This window comes from Piliocolobus tephrosceles, chromosome 2, assembly GCF_002776525.5.
Source record: "Piliocolobus tephrosceles isolate RC106 chromosome 2, ASM277652v3, whole genome shotgun sequence".
NCBI lineage: Eukaryota > Metazoa > Chordata > Mammalia > Primates > Cercopithecidae > Piliocolobus > Piliocolobus tephrosceles.
This window is the reverse complement of record NC_045435.1, coordinates 150560631-150586301: the sequence shown is the minus strand read 5'-3', so window position 1 is coordinate 150586301 and position 25671 is coordinate 150560631. Positions and strand designations below refer to the sequence as shown.

At 36.3% G+C, this 25671-nt stretch overlaps 1 protein-coding gene across 16 annotated transcripts in view; it reads right to left on the bottom strand.

The window, feature by feature from the left end:
• Positions 1-25671, bottom strand: part of TBC1D5 (TBC1 domain family member 5) — a 606671-nt gene that overhangs the window by 136184 nt on the left and 444816 nt on the right. For 15 of the 16 annotated variants that reach the window (XM_023207336.1, XM_023207341.1, XM_023207335.1 and 12 more), the window contains 2 exons: positions 22115-22257; positions 6129-6235 (listed from right to left, as the gene is read on the bottom strand). In XM_023207336.1, coding sequence (XP_023063104.1) covers positions 6129-6235; positions 22115-22257 — 250 coding nt within the window. The remainder of the gene's footprint in view (positions 1-6128; positions 6236-22114; positions 22258-25671) is intronic. The other variant, XM_023207339.1, reaches the window with a different exon arrangement.

Genomic DNA, 25671 nt, shown 5'->3' with positions numbered 1-25671 from the left:
ATAGTGAGATTTCTTAGAATTAAATGAGTAAAAATTTAAGTACCTATATACAATTTGAAATTTGAAATTCAGACTTTTTATAATTTAAAAAGACAAAATTTAATATAACCCCAAACAAGAACCAAATCAGAACTGGCCAAGCATTGTACATTGTACATTATATTTTTATAGTGTGTCTCTGTGTACAAGAATGACTATGAAATTAAATTGTCTTATTTCTAGAAATTTTCTTCTATAAACAGTCAATGCTAAAAGGACTGCTTGCAAAGTTACTCGAAATATTTTTTCCCAAATATTCTAGTCTTCAAAACAAACGGTAGCTGTCAAATTCTTACTGCATAATCTAAAATGGTAATCCATGTACTGTATTTCATTTGTAATAAGTCTTTATGATAAGGTTAACACTTCAACACACAACACAAATAAGAGAACACCAAAAAATGAAAATTACTTTGCTGATGTTTCTGTATTAGAATTTTATTTGCTAAAGGGTAAAAACAGATTTGCAAAATTCACAGTTAACTTAAAACAATAGTTTTAAACCTTTTTTCCTAGCCCTTACTGCCTTCAGGAAGGAAAGAACATCTGGTTATTTAAGGAACACAATATGTTCACATTTTCTATGACTTTTATTTCTAATTGGGTTTTAAAATTTCTTTTGAATGTGAACAACTAGCTAGAACAATGTTTTTTAATCACTTCATATTTTTCAGATTGTCCTCCTTCTATCCCTCTAACTTCATTTTGCGGATTGTTTTTGGAAATCTGCTTAGTAGTTCTAATATGATAAAGACAAGAAAATGAGAATTAGGGCTGTGGTCTGAAGAGCGAAGTATAGAAGTTGTATTTACCATGTGCAGAGTATAGGATGCTAAAAACAGATATTTGATAACCAGTCTTTATAAGGCATACATTTTCAAAAACTTGAACTAGTTCCTGGGCCACTTACATATATGGCAGTTTCACTTATTACAGATGAAGAATTTGTATGAGAAATATGTAAGTAGAAGTCCACTATTTTTAAAACTAATAAAGTCACAGTTCCTGCATGGAAAGGTGGTCTGAAGATGGGTCATTGCTGGTCTGCCACTAAAAAGCTGTGTGACCTTAAATAAGTCTCTAAGCTTCATCTTTATACTCACTTTTTCATCTATGAAAGGAAAAGTTGGATAAGACTGTCTAGGTTCTTTGCAGTTCTAAAACTCTGACAGCCTAAGGGAATTAAATTAACTAGATTCTTTGCTATGTCTTCTGTATTCCGTAATACATGATGGTAGTAACAGGATTTTAAATAATTCTGATATACAGCAAATTAAGGAACTAGATGCTCTTTACGTTCAAGTTGTATAATTAATTCACTATCTTGATAAAAATGGCAGCTGAAAAATATACCATTGGCTATGGCTTTTGTGGAATGTTCCAGAAATATGCTAGATGACGTCCAACTAGATTAGAGTCAGTGTGGTGAACTGGAATGAGGCATGGCATTTGAATCAGAAATCCATTCTATCACTATTTCCTTTATACCAAGATATGCAGGACACAAAGCTGAGTGCTAAAAAATGAGCAGGATCCAGTCCTAAGGCGTAGTAACTGACAAAACACACATGCATATAGATAAAATACGAGGTGCCGTGGGTACTCAAAGGGGAGGACATGTCCTATCTGAACCTGAAAATTGTTTCATGGGGGATGTAGAACAGATGCCAGGAATCCGAGGAGGGAATGAATAGACAGAACAGTCATGATGCCACTCTAGCTGGCTTGGGAGCTTATAAGCTTTTTGACCTTGGGAAAGTCACATAAACTTAACCTCTCCCTACTGAAAAAAGTGAGGAAAGATAACCTGCTCTGCCTACCTCATAGGGTTGTTGATTAATGTCAGTGTGTTTGGAAAACTATGAAGGAGTATGATCCTGTTATTATAGTTTTTAGGCCTACTTTTTTCAGTCTATTCAAATAAGAAATCTTTCCACAGTAAAGGCTATCTCTGATATAAAACAATTAGAATCTTATGTCTCAAGCTATACTTGCAGAATGTATTCTCAACTAAGCAATTTAGGGATGACGGTAGGACAAAGTGCTTTTCTGAAGGCTGACAACGAACCTACTAAGGCTCAGAGTTCCTTGTTCATTTTTATTTTACTGAACCTGTTAGCAACATTCAACACTATAGTCATATGAAACTAGGAAATGGGAAAATATGCTTTCATGTCTCAAATCTCATCTTTCTACTAGTTAATTTCATTGAGAATTGTGTGTTTAAATACTTACTCTGATCTATGTGACTCAGGAATGATTACAGTATTTTGAGTGTTTCACTGTTGCTATTAATAGAAAACATTTAAAGCACTATGATGTCTGAATTTTCAGAGGCTATAGGCAGGGGTACTAGTACCATCTTTCCCTCTTTTTTTCCCCCCTTAGCATAAATGGTCTCTTTTGTGACTTTATAATTGACAATTAACAACACTGAAAACTGTCCACTTGTGGATTTCTATAATATAGATAAATTTACTGTTTTTCTCACTTCACTTTTGCAGCACTGGGTTGGACCTTGTTAGTTCATTGTAATGGCGGCAGGAAGCAGATGAATCCTAAGTAGACAGGGATGGGTCCCTGGTGAAACCTGACCTTCAAGTCAAAGACAGTTTAAAGCCTAGCTACAAGTCCCGGGGTAAATCCACGGACTGGTTTGAAAACCTCTCTTCCTGTTTTGCATGCTTTTCTCTGATTGAATCCAACCCTTCACCTATTTTACATACACCTACCCTTTCCTAATTGGTTTTTTACACTGCTGTGCCCACCTCTAAGTGGTGCCTTTGTTTTAGCCTTTTTTTGCATACTCACAAACCAATCAGCACACACTTCCTATTGTGAGCCCATAAAAGCCCCGGACCTAGCCACACGGAGAGAAACCACCCAACGTTGGGTAGAGGACCACCCTTGCATCCCCTCTCCACTGAAAGCTGTTTCACCATCAATAAACATTTTCTCCACCCTCCTCACCCTTCAATAGTCAGCATGATCTTGCTCTTGGATGCAGGACCAGAACATAACAACTGTGGTCCTCTGCCCTCTGCTGGCAGAGGGTAGTGACTTCATGTGATGGGAAGCAGCAGCAAGGCTGAACCAGCCCTGGAGCCATGAGCCAGAGTGAGGCAAGGGGCTGACAGAGCTATTAACACGCTGCTGTCCACTGGGCTGCAGACAGTAGGACTAAAAGAGCTAATCAGCATGCTGTAACACCCCCTCTGGGACTTCGGGGTTGTGGGCACTGCTGCCTGGACACCACTGTGTTCATGATGCCAGAGTCTACCGCAGGAGTGGTTTGCAACATACTTGGTCCAGCTGCAAGCCCTGCATGGAGCCCAAGTCTGTGCTGGCACTCAGAACAGCTGGCTAGACCCTGCCCTTGCTTGCTCACGTACCACCTCCCATTGGCAGCTGAGCACACACTCACTGCAGCCACAGGATCCAGGCTGGTGTGCAAACCAGGCATGGTCCAGTGGGCCGAGTGGATGGGGTGCCTCCTATGGCAGGCCCAGGGCTGAGTGAGGCTCTGGGTGGGAATGTCACTGGCTGTGGAGGTCCCCAGCTGGCAGACTGACTGAGGGAGATCCTGCATCAATTCAAAGTCAGTTCCTGACCATCCTGGCCAACACAGTGAAACCCTATCTCTACTAAAAATACAAAAATTAGCTGAATGTGATGGTGGGCACCTATAGTCCCAGCTACTCAGAAGGTTGAGGAAGGAGAATCGCTTGAACCTGGGAGGCGGAGCTTGAAGTGAGCCAAGATCATGCCACTGCACTCCAGCCTGGGCGACAGAGCGAGACTCCGTCTCCAAAAAAAAGAAAAAGAAAAAGTCAATTCTTCAAAGACAAAGGATGTTCTGCTTAAACAGGTCATCAGAGACAATTTAATTCAACCTCCAGATATTACAAAAGAGAAGCCCAAGGCTCAGCAAGCATAATTTTTCCAAAATAATGAAGATGTTGGTAGCAGAGCCAAGGTTTGACCCAAGGTCCCAATTCCTAACTCAGGTTCCTTGCGGAACACTACACTGCCACAGAACCATATTAACATGTGTGTCAAGTGACTTTAGTTACTACTTAAAATCTGTAAAATGATATTAATGGGTCAGCCATGTATACACTTAACTATATCTACCACTTTGCTGGTTACAATATTTTTGTTTGGCTCAAAAGTAGCATCTGTGAAAGCCCCTTTTTAAAGGCTACACAGCTTTCTTTACTTTTCCCATAGATATCATCATTCCATGAACTTATTCTACTGAGCCTTTTAAACACGGCTCCCTCATCATGCCCAATTTTTTATGTCTCAGGAATATCAGTTTAAGGTGATTGTACTGATCATTAAGACTCTGAATGTGAAGGTGGTGAATTCCCTTTTTTAGATACCCTATTATTTTTTTCTCTTAAACCTTAAAGAGTCTATATTTTAATGCTTGTAGAATTCGCTTCATTATATGTACACGACTTTATCGAGATAAAAAGTACTCCATTAAAATCATACTAATATGAAAGGGTATTTAGGTTCCACTAATAAACATTGATAAACTTCGTATAAAGAATTCTGAAGCTGGATGAGTGAGTGATTCACAGAAATATCAACCATATTTAGCTAGGGAAAAATTACCAAGATCGATAGGTTTTGAAAACATATTCATTTCTTCCTTCGATTAAAACAAACAAATCATGCAAGTAGAAAATTCAAATTGCTATTTTAGCAATGTTTTCCACTCTGTATGATTCTAAAAATTCCTAACGCTAAGCTGATAGAATTTTCCATAAGTTTGTAGACCAAAACTCATATCTCATTGACCGGTAACCTCATTCTTTAATCTTATTTTACAGATATTTTGTCATCTTCTGGGGTTTTTTTTGGGGGGTAGGGAGTATACAGTCACACAACTTACAAATACATATGTACATAAAATATAAATATGGAACTTTCAGTTTTCATAGTCAGATTCGTAAGCCTTACCAGAAAAAAGTATGCTTCCTTATGCATCAGAGAAATAATGGATTATATTTCTGATGCTTAATGAAACTGCTTTGTGTAAGAGAAATGATATGAAAGTTCATAAATTTACAGAACAGATACAGGCATAAGGAAGTAAATTCTTTTAAATCAATCAAAAAATAAAAGATATACTAAAAGGTTGAAGTCAACAACCAAGGAAAGGACAGAAATCCTTTAGATTCTAAATTTACATTAAACTTGGAGGCCCCAGTTGATCAGACAGAGCTTTGGCAATGGAACCCACAGACAGACTGACTGACTCAGAGACAGTTCGACAACTGCCAACATGACTGTTGGAAGGGTTGCCAAAGAGCCAAAGGCTGGGATTACCATCCAATGCCTGGCATTCTGATATTCGTGTTTGAAGCTTTCTCTCTTATACTTCTTCCAATATTTTTGTTTGGCTCAAAAGTAGCAAGGATTCACAGATTTTTTTAGATCATTAAATGTTCTTATTTTCAAGAAATATAACATTAGTTGTAAAAGAGCACACTTTTTCTCTGAAGTGTAAAGAAAATTTTGGTGAATTGCTTTACGCTCAAATAGAGAAATCAGTGTTAAAGTCTGTTTAAATCTTTATTTTATTACTCTTAACCCCTCAAATAAGAAATATTAATACATATCATAATATAAAATAATTTAGTGTTTCATTGTATCCACTCTTATGGAACTGGTCCTTTATATAAAGCTACTTTCTTGATCTTCATATGGCCCCCAAGGTTCTACTTGGATAAATAAACCCCTGTGGGGGGTACCAATGACAATATAGTTTGGCTATAAGGAGTGGTAGTTCCTCAACTATTTCCTTGACTTGTGAGGAAGGGAAAAGCATAGAACAACCTTCTGTGGGAAAAGAAACATGTGTTCCAGTTTCTTATGGCAAGGTCCACTTAATTTGCCTGCTGAATTGCTGGCTAATGAGGTATGTGAGTTTTGGCCTACAACTTCAGGCAAATGCTACCATTAGGCAATTCATCAACTATTAGGCAAACTCCACATTCGGAATTCTTAGACTCTACACAGAGAAGTCTATTTTTCACCCAACTTAAAATTATGTATATCCTACTGGGGAAGCTTACCTTTGGGTCTCTAAGGAACAGAGCCTTAAGAATCAGTGAGTGTACATCCCCGATGAATGGGTAATGCATCAGAAGGCCGAGACAGGTCTGGTAGTTACTAGAGATCACTAAATAAGAGGAAAAAATAATTCAGATGCAATACTATTTAAGATACTCTGCATTGCTGAGAATATAAAAACTAACAACTCAGAGTCAATGAAAGCAAACCAATAACTCAACTGATTTGATAAAAGGAAGTAGAAAGAAGGGATCTTTACTAAATTGCCTTTGAAGGAACACACTGTATTGTTAACTGCAATCTAATGTATTAGCACTTATCCTCAAGGGGTGTTGGAAAGAAGAACTTCATATACAGATATGTGTACATCTGCAACATAAATTCTCAGAACCATGCATATTTATTGTCATTTACATGGCTGTGTTTAAATGTCTGTTTTTCTACTTAGAAATTAGTAATAAAAGTCGTATGAATGGAAAAGAACCAGTTTGAGATTTCCATGAAATAATATTTACCTTAATTATTATGTATTATAACTTGTTACATTTTTTCTTTTGTATGGGTAAATATTATATAATTCAAAATTAACGAAAGTAGAATTTCTACTAATTATATATTTGTTTTTCTAAAGGTAACAAGAGATTTAGGGAGAGAATATCTAAGCAGCATTTCTTGGAGGAAAAGTGTCAAAATTGTCATAGGTTAAGTCTAAATGTGTTCTGTAGCCTGTCATTTAATTTTTTTTTCAAATCAACCTAATTATGGGTGTAACTATTAAACACATCTTTTCAGGCAGGTGTATGTAAACTACTTTACTTCTTGGCAATCTTATCTGCCACTGCTGTCACAGTCAGGCCCATTAACAATGCTTGCTTTGTGAACCACACTGACTGCCTCCACAGCACTGATTGTGAAGAAACTTTACAGTTTTAACTTCTGTGGCTGCAACTGAAGCCTTTTCATTAATCAGTTACTTGAAAAATGTGCCATAAGAAAACAACTGTGATTCAATAGAAACAACATCAACAACTAGAAGTTTATAATTAGAAATAGCTTTGATTTTTAGATTTTTTTTCTTCTGCTGTTGGAATACTATTTCTTGCTATAAGTTCCTACTGCTCCCCCTCCTATGAGCACTATGGGGAAAGGAGACAGGACTGGGCAAAATGAATAATTATAATCTATGTAAGGAACCACTTTATCATCTTCATTTCCATTGCTGCTATGACAGCTTGTAATTTCATACATCTGCTTTCATTTGTAAAGCACTCACTTATCCTACCCTTTCTGTATCTGTTCAGACTCTTATTTGTTCATTTTTTCATATTTACCTTCAGTTACCTGCTGTCCTTTTTTTCTCTAGAAATTCAAAAAGCTAAGATACTGAGAATAGCATAATGGTTTTACGTACAGATTTCTTTGAGATCTAGCAAGTAATTAAGACTTAATCAATTCACCTTATAACTCAAAAAGTAATTATACATTAGTAATTGACCAAGAAAGAATTCTTACATATTTTGTAAAGAGGCAGGAAAGTTTTGTGGAAAAGTTTTTGATCTCATGACACAGAGATGTAGGTTTGAATCCGGGGCTTTATTTGAACCTTTCATCAAGTTGCCTTAAGATTAAATGATATAATCTATGAGACTGATTTATAGCAGCTGTTTAAAACCAGTTCCGGTAACCTCTGTAAGCTTAAGTTTAGTCACTTGGAAAACAACTTTTTGATTGAAAAAATTTATTTGACTGCTTCATTCAACCCAATAATTATTTGCTGAGTACCTCATTCACGACAGGCCCTATGCTAGGGGAGCACGTAGAGATAAACAAAACTGAGTCCTTACTCTGGAGAAAATTACAGCACAGAAGGGCAGATGTGTAATACCAAGCAGTTATTACTACTAACACGACTAAGATAACAGTGAATTATTAAAGCTTTCTGTAGCCAGGCCACATGCTAAGAACTTTACTTACATTATCTCAATTAATTTTTATGACATTCTTATAAAGGTACAATTATTATCTTTGTTTTACAGATGCAAAAATTGGTACTTGGAGAAGTTAAGTCACTTGCACAAGTTATCAGTGATTCGCTAGAACGGCAAGATTGGAAACCCAAAAGTCTAGCTGCAGAGCCTGTACTCTATTACAAGACACTTGTTTTGAAAGGCCATTGTTTTGAAAATCAAGAGACATAATGGACGCATACTATAAAGTATTACTACTATTCTAGTGAAGCAGTTTTAACTATACTAGAAGATTAGCATAACCCAGTCTCCAGAAAGGCTTGGTTGATTGATTAATCATTTATTTATTTATTTACTATGTTTTTTTTTAAGACACAGGGTCTTGCTCTGTCACCCAGGCTAGAGTGCAGTGGCATGATCACAGCTCACTGCAGTCTCAAACTCCTGGGCTCATGCAATCCTCCTGCCCCAAGCTAGGATGGACTACAGAAGCATACTGCCATGCCTGGCTAGTTTTTAAGTTTTTTGAAGAGACAAGCTCTCGCTATGTTGTCAGGCTGGTCTTGAACTCCTATAGCACAGACTGATTTAGATATAAATATATAGATAGAGACTAGAGCAATTATCCTGTTATTATAAGTTGTTAAAACTTTTCAAGCTATCAGAAGCTATAAAATATATAAAGGAAGCCAAATAATGAATTAAAATTCTACTTGAGGAACAAATGAAGAAGCTAACATTCTTTCATCTTTCTATTCATCCATCCAATCACTGCATGCAATGAACATTTCCTGAGCATCTACTAAATGCCAGATATCCAGAGGCTATGCTAGGCACTGGCACTAGGAATATAACAGCTAATAAGTTAAGTTCACTGCTTTCAGATAACAGTATCTCCAATTTGCTAATGAAAATCCACACTTTTAGAAATACCCTTAATTTGCAAATAGATATGCTAAGCATTAAATCTCCTTTTGAGTAACTACAGCAAGTTTAAAGTAGGTAGAAGAGAATTACGCAAGCTGGTTTAAAAACAAACTAGCAAGGATCTGACACAATAAGAATTTAGTTTTGAACTTCACAGCAAACTTTTATTGAAAATGAAAAACTAATCTGTAATACTGTTCTTTCCCCAATATTTATTCTATCAGAGCAGGGCAGAGACATGAGGTAAGAAGTGAAAGACTAAGAAAAATTATTGAGTTTTGGCATCTACCTACATTTGAAATGAAGTATGTTTATGCTTTAAAAACAAAATAGTGAAGCCACATTCTAAAGAGTTGATTTAGGGAAGGTAAAAGCAAAGGTAAGTAGTACCTAAGAAAAGCTAATGGATTTGGAATGAGAACTAGATTAGACAGCCTAGTCACTTACAATATGGTGAATGTAGGCAAGCTGCCCAACTTCACTGAAACTTTATTTCTCCCATTTATAAAATGAGACAATACTGCTTACTCTATCTACAGGCTTTCTGTAAGAGTGGGCCAGCTGCTATGTGGTACGTTTCCCTATCTTGCTCAATTCATCCTTGATGAATAGTATTACCTCCACATGAGGCAGAGCTGACTTCTCTGAATCTTTATGCACCCCACAACTATTCTAAAGTGGTCTGAAGAGATGATTTAGTTTCTCCAGCAGGTACAAATAAACCAAAAAGTGAAATCAGTAATGATATGCAGAAAAAGCAACTGTTCTGAGAAAGTTTAAAGCAATGTGGATCAATAACTTACACATAATTCAAAACTAACCACACTTACAACTGTAATGTTTGTAAATACATGCAATATTTTTTCAAATTATTCAAGTTAATATTGAGATATACTTTCTTTGTCAACATAATAAAATGGACTGAAAACTACCACAAAACACGAAACTCTATAGACTTCCTTTAATTTCTCGCCCGATCCCCCCCCTCAAAATATCTATCACTTATTGAGTACCTATAATATACCTGAAAACTAGTCATACATTTTATAAAGGTCTCATGAGTCCTCCTATTTCCCCCTAAGGAAAGCATTATCATTGACTATTATAGATGAGGTAGTGCAGAGTATGTAACAACACAGCCAAGGCCACAGAGCTCCTGAAGGGCAAAGACAGGGCGGAACCTGGGTCTGTGTAGACTGAAAGCCTCACCCCCCACCTCTTACACTTTCCTACATTCTTAGCAAGTGCATGACAGGGGTATCAGTAGAAACTAAAAAAGTCCTCAGTGTCAAAGGCCAAGAATAGCAAATATTTAGAAATAGGCATACATTCTTGTATTTACCTATAAAATGGCATATAAAAACAAATAATCATAGATTAATTATAAAATAAAATGAGCTAACAAAAAGGAAAACCTTTCTTTTAAAAAAGGAAAAAGTTTTTCTCTAGTTAATCGTACTTGACTGAAAACAAAGTCAATGTGTAATGAAAGTGCCTTGCCAGGCACCTGGCATAGAGAAAGCATTCAATAATGCAATGCTCTCTGAAAAAAAATATTTGTTGAGGGCCTATGACATGCAGGAAAGAACACATAATTACTGCCTGCATAATCTTCACCTATTTAAAGGCCCTTACTATTCTGACTTTCCCAAGTACAAATGGCAAGAAACAAAATGGGATTGCCAATGGACCAGAACACAAGTGGTCAGAGGGAGGCTAGGGTATAAAACACAAACAGAAACAAAAAAAATTTTACTCTCTTCAGTTTTGGAGAAAGCCAAATATAAAACATAGTCATATCCTCCACAAAAAGTGGTTTTAGTCTAGTGTTTAAAACCGTTGTAAAATTTTGTCCTTCTGGGTTTTCTTCCTCATTTGGCTTTGTGACAACTGCCTCTTTGAGCACCATTCAATCACTACAACAACCATCCTTGAAACCGAAGACCAACACATACTCTTATGTAAACACTTGGATACTCTTTGGTAAGTCTTTATTACTCTAGCAGATTTTGTGAGGAATAACATGAGAGTTTTAATTTCATTTTTAGGAAAGAGGATAATCTCAAATTCAGAGCAGCTCACTCTTTGGGCTTGGAAAAAAGATTTAAAAAATTGTTACTTTTCCCGCTTAATACACTTTAATACAGAATCTCATTTAATAAGAGATCAAGCAATAACATAAGAGATCTTCACTCAATAATTTCTATGTTTAAATATATAGCGCTGCCAACTGGAAGGCAGTAAGTAAGCAAGTATAAAAGTACAGAATTGCCAGTGGCTAGCTTGTGGGCAGAGAAAGATCACTGTATTAGAAAAGTTAGAAAGACGGCATGTTAGCTCCAAGAATGCCGTTTGTACTATGAACTTTGAAGGATATCAATTACATGCAAAGGCTTCTGTTTTCTCCACCTTCTCTATCTCATTATTGACTGAGGAAATAATGAGATGATATGTATAAAAACAATTTTCTTGGCCGGGCGTAGTGGCTCACGCCTGTAATCCCAGCACTTTGGGAGGCCAAGGTGGGCGGATGATGAGGTCAGGAGATCGAGACCATCCTGGCTAACACAGTGAAATCCCGTCTCTACTAAAAATACAAAAAAATAGCTGGGCATGGTGGTGGGTGCCTGTAATCCCAGCTACTCAAGAGGCTGAGGCAGGAGAATTGCTCAAACCCGGGAGGTGGAGGTTGCAGTGAGCCCAGATCGCACCACTGCACTCCAGCCTGGGTGACAGAGCGAGAGACTCTATCTGAAAAAAAAAAAAGGATTCTTTTTTTTTGGAGACACAGTCACATTCTTGTCACCCAGGCTGTAGTCCAGTAGCATGATCACAGCTCACTGAAACCTTGACCTCCTGAGCTCAAGCGATCCTCCCACCTCAGCCTCCCTAGTGGCTGAGACTATAGGCATGTGTCATCAGGCCTGGCTAATTCTTTTTTTTTTTTTTTTTTAATTGAGACGGGGATCCCACTATGTTGCCCAGGCTGGTCTTGAACTCCTGGGCTCCAGTGATCCTGCTGCCTTGGCCTCCCAAAGTGCTGGGATTACAGGCATGATATTCCACTAAACCTGGCTGAAACAAAGTCTTTTAATGCAAACTGTGAACACTATTGTGGTAATTAAAGGTAAGTACTCAGAATCAAAGCCCAAGTTCTACTTCCACATAATGACATTCTATAAAATGTCATGGAAATGAAGCCTGAAAAAATTGGTGTGGATTAAGACGTAGAAAATAATCAGTAAGCCTGATTCATACATTTGACTCTCTTAATTATAAATTGAAATGAAGGAAAACCATAGGTTGGGAATTAGTTATATCTGAAAATAGACACACACACATATACTTTATTTCGTTGTGTTTTGTGATTTTTAGTGCTTTAATCAGAAATATACATTGTCAGTAAAAATGGCTGAAGTACACAAGGTATTTAAGAAGTACTGACAATATCTTCTCTGTGTGTTGGACTGTATTCATTCATTCAATGTTTATATTAAACACCTGTTTTATTTAAAATGCTGAGTCAAGTTCTAAACACATGAAAAGAATTTTTAAAATCTCAACTTTTTCTTACATTCCAGTGGAAGAGAAACATAAAATTAATTGCAACCTAGGGTAGGGCTGATAATAATGATACATACTAAGGGCTGTGATAACTCCTAAAATGGAAGACTTCAGGGTCAGTGAGGCATCAGCCAACAATATGTGGAAGCAAACGAAGGCAGATACGGAGTGGCTCCTATGGCAGGGGTGCTAAGGAGAAATGGGATGCATGGAAGGAGAAAAGTGGGTGGATATCTTACTTCTATATGAGGGAGTCACCAAGATGTCCTTCAGTGGGTGAATTAATAAACAATCTGTATTGCATCTAGAAAATGGAGTATTAGCATTAAAAATAAATGTGCCATCAAGCCATGAAAAGACTCAGAGGAAACTTAACTGCATATTGCTAAGAAAAAAAAAGCCAATCTGAAAAGGCTACAGACTTCATTCATCTGACTATATGACACTGTGACAGTGAAAAGATCAGTAGTTTCCAGGAATTAGAGGGAGACAGAGGATGAATAGGCAGGACACAGAATTTTCAGGATGTGTTCCAAGACCCCCAGTGGATACCTGAAACCTCAAATAGTATTCAGCCCTATATGTACTATGCTTTTTCCTATACATACATACCTATGATGAAAGTTTAATTTATAAGTTAGGCAATTTATAAATTATGGTAAAAGATTAGCAACAATAACTAACAATAAAATTGAACAATTATAACAATATGCCACCATCGCTACTCTTGAACTTTAGGGCTTTAAGTAAAACAAGGGTTACTTGAACACAAGCACTGTGATACCAACAACAGTTGTTTTGATAATCAAGATTGCTATTAAGTGACTAATGGGCAGGTAGCTTATGCAGTGTGGATATGCCGGACAAAGGGAAGATTCATGTCCAGGGCAGAACGGAGTGGGGTGGCTACAGATTTCATTATGCTACATAGAATGGGATACAATTTAAAACTTAGGAGTTTTTTTATTTTGGAATTTTCCATTTAATATTTTTGAATCTTGGTTGGTATCAGATAACTGAAATTGTGAAAACTTAAACTGCAGATAAGGAGGGACTGCTGTATGTATGATACTATAATGATGGATACATGTCATTATACATTGGTCCAAACACACAGAGTATATAACACCAAGAGTGAACCCTACTGTAAAACTATGAACTTTGGGCAATAATGCTGTATCAATGCAGGTTTATCAACTGTAAAAAATGTATCATTCTGGCTGGACGATGGCTCACGCTTGTAATCCCAGCACTTTGGGAGGCCAAGGCGTGTGGATCACGAGGTCAGGAGATCGAGACCATCTTGACTAACATGGTGAAATCCCATCTCTACTAAAAATACAAAAAATTAGCTGGACGTGGTGGCAGGCACCTGTAGTCCCAGCTACTCACGAGGCTGAGGCAGGAGAATGGCGTGAACCCAGGAGGCGGAGCTTGTAGTGAGCCGAGATTGCACCACTGCACTCCAGCCTGGGCGACAGAGTGAGACTCCATCTCAAAAAAAAAAAAAAGTATCATTCTCACGTGGGATGGTGATAGTGGGGGAGAATATGGGTATCTGGGGGAGTGGGTATATGTGAACTGTATTTTCCACTTAGTTTTGTGCTGAACCTAGAACCTTTCTTAAATCCAATTCAATAATCCAACTTTTTTTAAAAAAGGAAACATTAAAAAAGAAACCCAAAATAACAGACAATGTGCTACTATGGTATATCAGCCTTTGTTAGTGAAACTTGAGGAGACTATTAAACTAAGATATAAAGTAGTATAAACGGTGTTAGTAACAGGGTACATTAATATACATATCTGATACAATCATAACAACTGACACCATTTTATGTCTCAGAGGGAGGAGAGCTAGTAGTCAGGAAGTGCTTAAACACTCCTTCAAAAATAAGACTATCAATTTGCGCTTTGATAAAACTTTGTGACATTACCATGAGATTTAAAATTTGTAGTGACTGTTAAGCAACGCTTTTCCAGAAAAGACAAATAAATACAATTTGCAGTTGAAATAAACACATTTTGACATCAATATGACATTGAACATGCTGTTAACTAGAAAATAGAAAAATCGGAATTCTGGGTTAGGACAGCGGGAAATACTGGCAGACAGACAGTGGCTGAAGAGTAAGTAGAGATCTAAAAGGAAAGCAAAATGAATAATATTTGAAATCACAAAGAGGCCACAACTGCCATGCCATGCCAGGCAAGGAAATGGCTAAAGAAATCTCTATCAAAAGCAGAGGAAAATTATAGTAGAGTATTGTAACATGCTTACACTGGCTGAAAAAAAAAGGCAGGAAGTGGGCAGAAGTGCCAAGAAGGAAACTTTTCCATTTATGGTGTTCAAAGAGAAAGTACATTTAAAAAGGCAATAAATATTTGAGAAATACTTTCCTTTTAAGAAAATCTAGGCCCAGCGTAGTGGTTCATGCCTGTAATCCCAGCACTCTGGGAGGCTGAGGCGGGCAGATCACCTGAGGTCAGGAGTTGAAGACAAGCCTGGCCAACATGGTCAAACACTGTCTCTACCAAACATACAACAATTAGCTGAGCGTGGTGGCATGCTCCTGTAATCCAGCTACTTGGGAGGCTGAGGCAGGAGAATCACTTGAACCCAGGAGGTAGAGGTTACAGTGAGCCAAGATCGCACCACTGCACTCAGCCTGTGTAACAAGAGTAAAACTCCGTCTCAGGGAAAAAAAAAAAAAAAAAAAAGGAAAATCTATAAATAGACTTATAGTGTTTTAGCTATTAATGCAATTTACAAGACAAAAGGTATGTTATGTTTAAACTAGAGACTTTTTTGATACTAATCAAAAACAAAATAAATAAAATCAATAAAAAAAGATGTGAAAATTTCAGCTACTTACTTTTAAAAGTAGGCAATGCTTTATTTGAAGAAGCTATGCTGAAAGTATATTTTCAAAGAATCATTATTTTTTTAAGTTGTTCTAAGAATGAGACTAGCACTTGTCTTCTTAGCAATCACAGCACACAAATCCACCCCTCCAAGAACTCTATGGTATCTTTTGGCCTGGCATTACCCCAAGTACTATATTAACTGGGCACATGAAGAGCTTCAGATGCATTTAGAGGTAGGAAAGAATTGTAATGTGGTTCTGGTACCAAGGAAGCTCACAATCTAGTTGAGGAGATAGAATCAACACCCACGATAACTACAGAAAAATGTAAAATAGAGCATAACTAATGTAGCACTTAGTTAGTGGTATTGATTACGATCTTATAGGACTGCAAAAGTGTGAAATCAGTGAGAGCTAGAATAATAGGAAAAGATTTGGGAAAAAGGCTACCTCACCCTAGGCCTGAAAATAGGAGTAAGAAGTAGGTGGAGCCAGGGGAAGTAAGGAATCACAAGAGTGACTTATAATATGAAATAAGTCAGTTAAAAAATAGTGTGGTGGGGGTATGGCTATTCATAAACAATTACAGGAGTAATGGTTTATGATTACTCTCACACTATTTCCTTATTGCTCAATGTTTCTTTCTGTATATAATTTTAATCCATATAATTCAGCAAAGTGGCCGACAAAGACTAGGTGGCTTAAAATAACAGAAATTCACTGTTACATAATTCTGAAGGCTAGAAGTCCAAAATCAAAGTTTTGGTAGGACCATGTTCCCTCTGAAACTTGTAGGGGAGAATCCTCCTTGCCTCTCCTGCTTCTGGTGTTAGCAGCATGTTTCTCCTAAAGAGGAAGAATTTGTTTACTATTTCTCTCCTAGCTTCTGGTAATGGCTGAAAATCCTTGTCATTCCTTGCCTTGTAGATAATATCACTCCAACCTCTGCTTCTGGCTGTCTTCACATGGCCTTCTTCTCCCTCTGTACCTTCACACTGTCTTCCCTCTGTGCATGTCTGTTGCCAAATTTCCTTCTTTTTATGAGGACACCAGTCATATTGGATTAGTATGACCTCATCTTAACTAATTACATTTGCAACAATCTATTCCCAAATTAGGTCACGTTCTGAGGTACTAGAAGTTAGGACTTCAATATATCTTTTGTTGGGGCGGGAATACAATTCAGTCCATAACAGGCCTTATCTGTGCCTACCAAATCAGAACTTTGGACTAGATGCAGTGAATCTTACCTATTTTTTTGGGCATGTATTCCTTTGAGAAACTGATGAAAACTATAGACATGTGACCCAAAGAAAGGCATACCTACACAATATTTTGCACACTATCAGGATGATCACAGACCCTTTGATCCCCATCCACTGAATCCCTAGGAGACATGCACCCCAAGGAAGGAATGTCATCAAGGAAGGAGGGCTCTTTTAGTTTCCCACAGATGAAACATCCTCTAAGCATCCTACAAATGTAGCTCAGAAAAAACGTATGTAATGCTCAGAGCCTGGTACAGTGGTGTTCAGTTAAGATTTCTTGAATGAATGAGATTTAAACTACTGAGTGTAACTAAACATCCCCACTCTGGAAGCCCCAGCAAGACATTATGAGTCAAAACTCACTGGCATGAAATAAAAGCTTGACACCAATGATTTATTTGGAAAGCTGGGGTTGGCAAGTTGTCCACCTTCCTCTCAGTTCTTGACCATGGCCAAAAATATAAGCTCATCTAATTAGTACTGACCTCCTATGCAACTCTGTCCAATCCGGTTCTCTATTCCTTTTCTTTCTGCTGCTCCCCTCTATCTCAATCCTTTTCTCTAGGAAACAATGTCTTTTCCTCCAAGCCTCACCTTCCTAGAGTCACTGCTGCCTCTGCAACCTCCAGATGTGAGGTGGAAGACTATCTTGCTCCTTGATTCAGCTTCCAAACTATTGCTTCCTATCATTTCATAACACTCCCTCTTCCTTTGAAGTTCATGCCATGCCTCTATGCCTCTATCATGTCCCTTCATCACTGTCATCTATGTACCATATACTGGTAAATACTGGTTGAATGGTTGACTCTGAATAATTGACTGGTTCAATAAAAGCTGTTTTTTTGGTCACTCTTTTTCATTTATTTGAGGCTATGGTGCAGGCTCATTACATTTCTTTCTATGCCTTTTCCTATCAGGATCCTTGGTGAAGTGTCCATGGAGAACTAAACAAAAACCCCAGTTTCCTCACAATCCCTTGGTCTTTAAGTGACTTAAACTCCCCTTCATGCACTTCAACTATACCAAGCAGATCTAGAATTGCTTTATGTCTGACCACAACTTTGTATGCATTTAGCTCTCTCATGCTCTACCTCACCCAATTCCTTGATACATTCAATTTTCCCTAATCTTTTCCTGGCTGTGCTTCCCTCTTTATACATCTTAAACCACTATTTTCAAATAAACTCAACACCCTCTACCCTCCTTTCTCCCTTTAGTCCTGCCTAATTCATTTGGAAGCCTGGATCACAATCTACCTCTTTTTTTTTTTTTTTTTTTTTTGAAGCCTGGTACCACTTCCCAGTGTTTCTCTCTGTAGGATCTTCAACAGTTACACATGGCTTTTCTTGGCTCTTAATCAGCTATCTTTATCACATCTCCAAGTCATTTCCCATAAACCACTAACCTTACTCTGCCTCACTCACAGTGGATAACCTTGTTTCCTCCTTTATCAGATATAGAATTCCTCCATTTTCTGTCTTCTCCACCTATGAACTGGATTACTTGTGAAAGCAGCCTAGTGCTTTCTTCCTGCATCAGCACCAGCTTTTCATTCCTATTCCACAGCCAGTCTTCCATAGGACTCCAGACCCAGTTCTCTTCTACTGCCTCTGGGCCCTTATTTCCTCAATTATTTCACTCAAAACATATTTTTCTGGAGGTTTACTATGCCCTGGGCCCAATTCTAGATGCTAGTATATGGGAGGGAAACCAAGACAGACAAAATCCTGTCTCTCACTGGGGAATAGGGATTAGGGGTGGGGTGTGAAGAACAGACAATAAACAAGCGAACGCTTCAAAACAAAGAAGATATTTTCTCTTTTCATAGATCTCTCTTTTTTTGTTGTTTAGGCAGGGTCTTGCTCTGTCACCCACGCTCTGGAGTGCAGTGGCGCAATCATGGCTTACTGCAGCCTTGACCTCCTGGACTAAAATGATTCTTCCACCTCAGCCTGAGTAGCTGGGACTATAGGCACAAGCCACTATACCCAGTCAAATTTTATTTTTTGTAGAGATGGGGTTTCACCACGTGTCCCAGACTGGTCTCAAACTCTTAGGCTCAAGCGATTCTCCTGATCTGTCCTCCCAAAGTGCTGGGATTACAGTTTCGAGCCACCATGCCTGGCTTTTTCAGAGATCTCATTCATGGAACAGGGTGGGGAAAACTAGTGCTGATTCTTGAAGTAGGAACTCAGACTGGTTTGAGAAGTAAATCTCTTCATTAGTTCTGCCCTGCCTCCAATGTCTAATGACAGCCATCCAATCTTCCTTGTCCCTGCACTGTCCTCTAGCTACATCGTTCTTCTTCCTTACTCAAAGATCACTCTATACCTGCTATCTCCATATTCCTTGTTTTTATTTAGTTATCTTTTCAGTTGAAAAAGTAATGCATATATTAAAAACAAACAAACAAAAAACCCAACAACAAAAAGCTGAAGAAAAGATTTCTGAATTTCTTAACTGTCTATTCACTCTTCAACCCACCATAATCCAGCTTCTGCTCAACCAGTCCATTGAATTCATCCTGGCAAAGGTATCCAATGACTGTCCCTCCACAGTTCCCAAAGTGAGTGGACTTTTCTAGCCTTGTGTTACTGTTCCTGGGCACTACTGACCTTCTTCTCTCTGCCTGGCTCCAGATAGTTCTCTGGGGTTACAACACAAGTTAAGCTCTTCCTTGGCTTTTTCTCCTCTGGTGCCTCTCAAATGCTGATGTTAAACCCAGTTTCACCTTTGCCCATGTTCTCTTTCCATATGTACCCACCTTAGGTAATAGGATCATATAATTTTTATGATCCTAATGTAATGTCTTTGAGAATGAAAAAGGACAAAGTTACTATTATGGGATAGCAGGTGTAAACCAAGACTATCCCAAACAAACTTTGATATATAGTCACCCTATTCTGCATCTGTGGTTATGGTTTTAACAAACACCTGTTAATCATTTGCAAAATTAAACCGGTAGCCTTGATATTGACATTTAACTTTATTTTTCAAATCTTTAGGTTATAATTTCTTATAAATATCTCAAAACTCAGCAAAGTCAAAGCCCAGTTAATTATTAACATTCCTAAAACTTCTTAATCCTTGTATTTTCTGTCCAAGTTAATAAATATCACCCAGTGACTCACACCTCCAAGCTGGAGATTCTTCTAGATTTTCCATTCTCCCTCTCCTATCATATTTAATCACTAAATCATGCTAACTTTAGCTCTGAATAATTCTGATCCACTGTTTTTCTCCCAAACTACTGTCATAACTGTTATCTGGTGCCTTTGCTCTTGTCTCCTTCAACTTCATCTTCCCCATTGCCGCTAAAGTGATCTACAAGTGATCACATTTCTGCTTTGGACATTTCAATAGCTCCCTATCACTTACCATAGAAAGACTGTCATTGTGACCCTCCTGTTTCTTTCTTTAGTCTCATAACTTGCGGCTAGTCTCTCTCTTTGTACTCTAATAATACCAAACAGCTTGTAGAAACACATTGATATACACATCCCTAATAAGCTGTTTTTCACTTCTAGGCCTTTGTTCATGCTGTTCCTTCTGCGTTGTATGCAGATCCTCTTATTTGGCTTGTCAACATCTGCACAATTTTCTCTATTCACTCACAGCAGCCCAGAGGGGAGCTAGGTGTCTCTCCTACATTACCTGTCCACATCCCAACTATAGTACCAAATATGTTCATTTGAAAACATTTATGTCAGTCTTCCCTAATAGTTGGTAAACTTCTTGAGGACAGGAGAAGTGATCTGTAAATACCTGACAAATATTCATTCTATTTTTAGGAGATCTCATCCACTGTTACAGACTTACATAACAAAATTAAAATAAGTTGGGTTAATATTGAAATAAATAAATCACTTCATTACTTCTGTATTTTTTCACATTTTATAAAGTCATCAGTGAAAAGATGAAAAATGTGTAAGGACTTCAGTTGTCAAAAAATCTGCCATGTTTTATACAATGATAAAAGTAGGTCTTAGAATAGGAGACAGGATGATTAAATTAAAAATATATAGTGGTAATGTGCCAAAGACAAAAAACAGCGAATTGTAAACTGTTTACAATTACAGAAAATCATAATACTTTTCAGCAGTTGTTTGCTTTGGAAAGTTTTGCATAAATATTATCCAAAGCATTTTTTTTTCTAGAAGCAGTCTCTCATTCCTTTTATTATTATTTATATTTAAAAATACAACTTAGAGGTTAGTATTGAATATCATAAAATCCAGTATCCATTAAATCTACTCAGATATTTTTCTCCATTTTCCTTATGTTTCCTCTTATGACTTCCATATTCTTAAGTGATTAGATCTGGCTCAGAAGGAAGAAACTTTCACTTTGTCTGTCAAAACCTAAACTATTTGACCTTCGAGGCATAGAAAAAAATCTATAATTTTTGGATAAAACGTGGTACCCCTGTCACTTATTTAAGTAATTTTGGGAAATTAAAAAAAGTATAATCTAAAATTTTAAAGAAAATTAGTGTTACTAGAGGCATAACAAGAGCATCTGCCACAACTGGTATTCAATGAACAAATAAAGAGAACCACATAACAATTTAACAGTCTCAATTATAAATGATTCTAAAAAGTGTATGTTCTTCAGACAAAGTCTTACTTTATGTTAGCTTCCTATTTCCTAATTCAATCACATAATTTTATGCACTTTTTCCTAATTACATTTTGGCTAAGAAGTTTTATTGTGTGAACTTTCCATTAATTCTCTGAGACGGAAAACAATCGAGGTATTTTGAAATTTAAAATACACACTGATACTTTCTTCAAGCTAAGGACTGTGAGACTATTCGAAAGGGCTAGGCACTGGCTTTCTGGCTATTATAGGCACCCTAACATAGATCTGAGGAGATGGGTACATGTCTACCATTCAGCACTGTATTGAGAAATATATTTTTCTAAAATATAACTGGAAGAAAGTTAAAATACCTTTAAATGCAATATTTGTTTTTTTATTAGCAAGGTGTTGATATTATAAAAAGAACTCCAATCTCCTGATAAACATCCTTGAATATTCCCTACCTGTCAGAAGGTGGAGCTCTAAACATATCTCAAATACTGGCTTTTATAGATGCATTTCACAACTGTGTGTAATGAGGAGATTAAAGCAGGAGTAAAGTCTTTAGAAAAATGGTTCTGAAGACTATTCTAATTCTCTCAGGATAAAATAACTCACATCTCCCAATGTGTACACAGTTAACCAACAAAAGGGATGTTTAGTATATTCCTTTGAAATTTCAATATACTACCCAACTATAAAAATTGAGGTACATGTAAATCAAATAATAAAACACCAAGTCTGTTTAAAAGGCAAAACATTTTTAAAAATCAGGAGTATCTAGTCAAATGTAGGCAAGGTCATTAACACTTACAAGCATCTCGGATGTAGAGTAACATGGCTATGAAGATATAGTCTACTAAACCCAGGCTGAGGCCGTCTGCAAACAAGGCATCCCAGACCACCAGAAGGTCCTGCAGGGGGAACTCTCGTCCAAACAGCAGCCGCACCCACCTTCTGGAAAGAAACAAAACAAAAATTCAGAAGACTACTTTCGAGAGTAATGTAAAGAGTGATCATTTTCTCAGGTAACTGTGAAAAACTATTAACTGAACACAGTGAGCAAATATTATATATCAAAAATATAATATAGTAAAACCTAATTTTTAAGCTTTCAAATGAATTTTGTAATTGTATAACTAGGCCATAATCATTAAATGCTATATAATAGCAAGTATTACACACATATTTGAAAAATGTCAAAATCGTTCATATTTAACAGAAATCACAAATTCCTAAAAGGTGAAGAGAAAATGAATGTTTAGTTGTCTAGTGGTTGCTTTCATAGGTAAGATTGTAAGTTAAAAATAAAATTTTCCAATATTTCATGATCTCTACTGATTTACTGTTGTTGTAAATTGCCCTTTTGCAAATGTTTATATGACAAATCCGATACAAACTTAGAAAACTGCATTCTCACATCTCACTTCTATTTAAAATAATTCATTTTAAAATTAAGTGTGGGAAAAGGCCAGTAGATATCTATTTTTTTTGGCCAAGCATAGATAGTTATTTTAAATGAAAGATATAGTCATACTTAATTTTTTGAGCTTTGTAACCGATATACCTGATCAGTAAGGCTACCTTTCTAGGAGTCCTTTTCAAACTTACTTCTATTACCTAGAAAATGAGTATCTATGCCACAGAGTAAACATAAGCAGCTAAGTAACATCAATATATAAATATACATCATAAATAGTGACACTTTAGACTTTCAATAAATGCTAAACTCTTTATATCTAATTCTTATAAGAAAAAAATTTGGTTTGATGTTTTTATTCATTGACCTCTAATTTTACACGTCATGGCTACAATTTCCTTACATAAGTCTTCTTCTAAGGACTTCAGCTAGAATTCTATGTGATTCTAGCACATAGCAAAAGATTAAAAATTTCAAACTTCTAGCAGCATCAAATAATATAGAATAAATCCTTTAAAAATTAGTTAAGAGATGTTACTTCTATGTAAAATTTGAAACCAAATATAACCATCTATAGGGTTAAAGCAAGGCAAAAAAAAAAAATCAAGTACTTTCCTCAGAGAGTAATATATTTAAGGAGAAATCAAAGGTATGACAAAATACTGTATAGTCACAAATATGTATCATAGTTTATTAGGAACCATGTGATTGAACACTTAAGTTTTCTTATTCACATCATCATATTAATCAATATAATAATTAGATTGTATTTTAAACTACATCAATTACTCAATTTCTCAGTATAAAAAATTAAAATGCCCAAGTAATACTTATCTTTTTAAAAATGTTACAGTATCTTTTATAATTTTCCATTTTAAAATATTTTAAATGTTTTAAATGTTCAAATTTTTAAAATGTTACAGTGCCTTTCATAATTTTTATCTTTTATAATTTTCAATTTTTACTCCACTACTATCAATAAAATGAGGGGTGATTAACACAATTTTTTTTGTCTAAGATGGCTGTGTTTACATGGCCTATGAAAAAAAAAATACTTCTCCACACATTTCTAATTCTTTCAAATTACAAATGCTAATATTTACTATTCCAAGAAGTACAAAAACATCTCTAAATTAAATAGGCCACTATTCTTAATTACAAAGAACTAACTGATATTGCAAAGAGTATCAGGGGAACCAGAGACGGGCACAGCAAAAAAATACATGAACTAAACCATTTTGGGCCCCTGTTCAAAGGATTTTTAACCGATACAAATGTTTGCATTCTTAAAGGACTAAAACATGCAGAACATGGTTACAATTATTCAGCTGACACAACTGGAAGAAAAATCCATCAATGAGGAAACTAGACAAAGGTTAATACACAACTACAGTTAAGAATACAATCTTCCCCCTCTTTCCTTACAGCTCAAATTCTTGCCATTTTCTTATCAGCAATCACATCTGAGATTTTATCACAGATAGTGCTTTAAGAACAACAACAACAAAAAAAAAACAAAGTAGTTCATTTCCTAGAAATAATTTCTATACCCATTATTTCTACACCCATTATTTCTACAACAAACTGTCAGTTATTTGTCAACTTCTCTTGCATCCTTTTTGACTCTGAAGACACACACATGCAGCGATCTTCACTGCAGCAGTCAGGAAGGTTAACTGCAAACATCTAGTAACCTACACTGAATAAAATATATCTTTATTTTCTGTGTCAAATTGTTCACATATTTAATATCTCCAAAACTACACACAATGCATGTCTTTAGTACTTTTATATTTAATGTGTTATCTACAATGTGCTGCTTTATAAATCTTTCATATTGCTTCACTCTTTAAGTACCTTGCCAAGTACACTGCTATAAAATTCCACGGCAAGGAGCAAATTCTGTGTGTGTGAGTGCATGTGAAAGACAGAAACAGAGAAAGAGAGAAAGAGATCCAGAAAGTTCTTTGTAAAGACCTCTATACACTTTGCTAAGCCCTTTATGTATTTACAGAAGTTTTGTTAACCCCACTGTAAAGCCACCTTTACTGAGAAGCAATGGGATAGCTAATTTGCAAGTACAGGCATTGATCTTGTAAGTGGTGGCACAAAAATAATCCAGGAGGTAGAAAAAATACCAAAAACACGTAAGAAAAAAATGTATCATTAGATGCCTAGCATATTTCTCTTACATAAAGACTGTAATAAGTTGTACATGAGAGGATATTAAAGTAAAATGCTGTCTCTTCTATTTTATATGTAATTATAAGAAAATTAAGGCCAAATTCTCAAAATATTTAAGAAGAAGCATATAACTAATGGAATGCTTTGGGGACCAACAATGACCTTATCAATAATTTAATCATTTTATCCCAGGTGGATTTAGTTCTTATATTTTATATATATGTTTTCACAACACACAAATTTCCTGTGCTATTTTGGGCTTTCTTCATTGAGCTTAAAAGCCAAGGAAGAAGCTCTTTACAGAATGAGTTAGTAATAGAAATTATTTCAGTAAGCTTTTATATTCTTGGAAAGAAAAACTTACTCTAAGAAACGAGGTCTTGTAAAGAAGCCATTCCTACAATTAACATGCTTTTATTGTAGTTAAAAATATTTAGTGAGAGTTTAAGTTACACTTAAGGGTAGCACTAAACCTTTTCCCCTTAAAGATAACTTCAGTTTAACTGCTTGATACTATCAACCTTGCTTTATGTACGTTACACCTGCAGATTGCCATGCTCATAACCATATATATTTTATCACTTGTGATAATACAATAATTCATATTTTACCATATCTACTTAGTAATTAAGATCTGCAGAAACAGAAAAGAGTATCTGAGGTATTAAATTTAATAATAAACCACCCAAAGACAGGACATGTCTCTATGTTTGCATTTATACCACTATTCTTGATTTCAAACTTCTGTGTAATTAAGCTGCTATTCC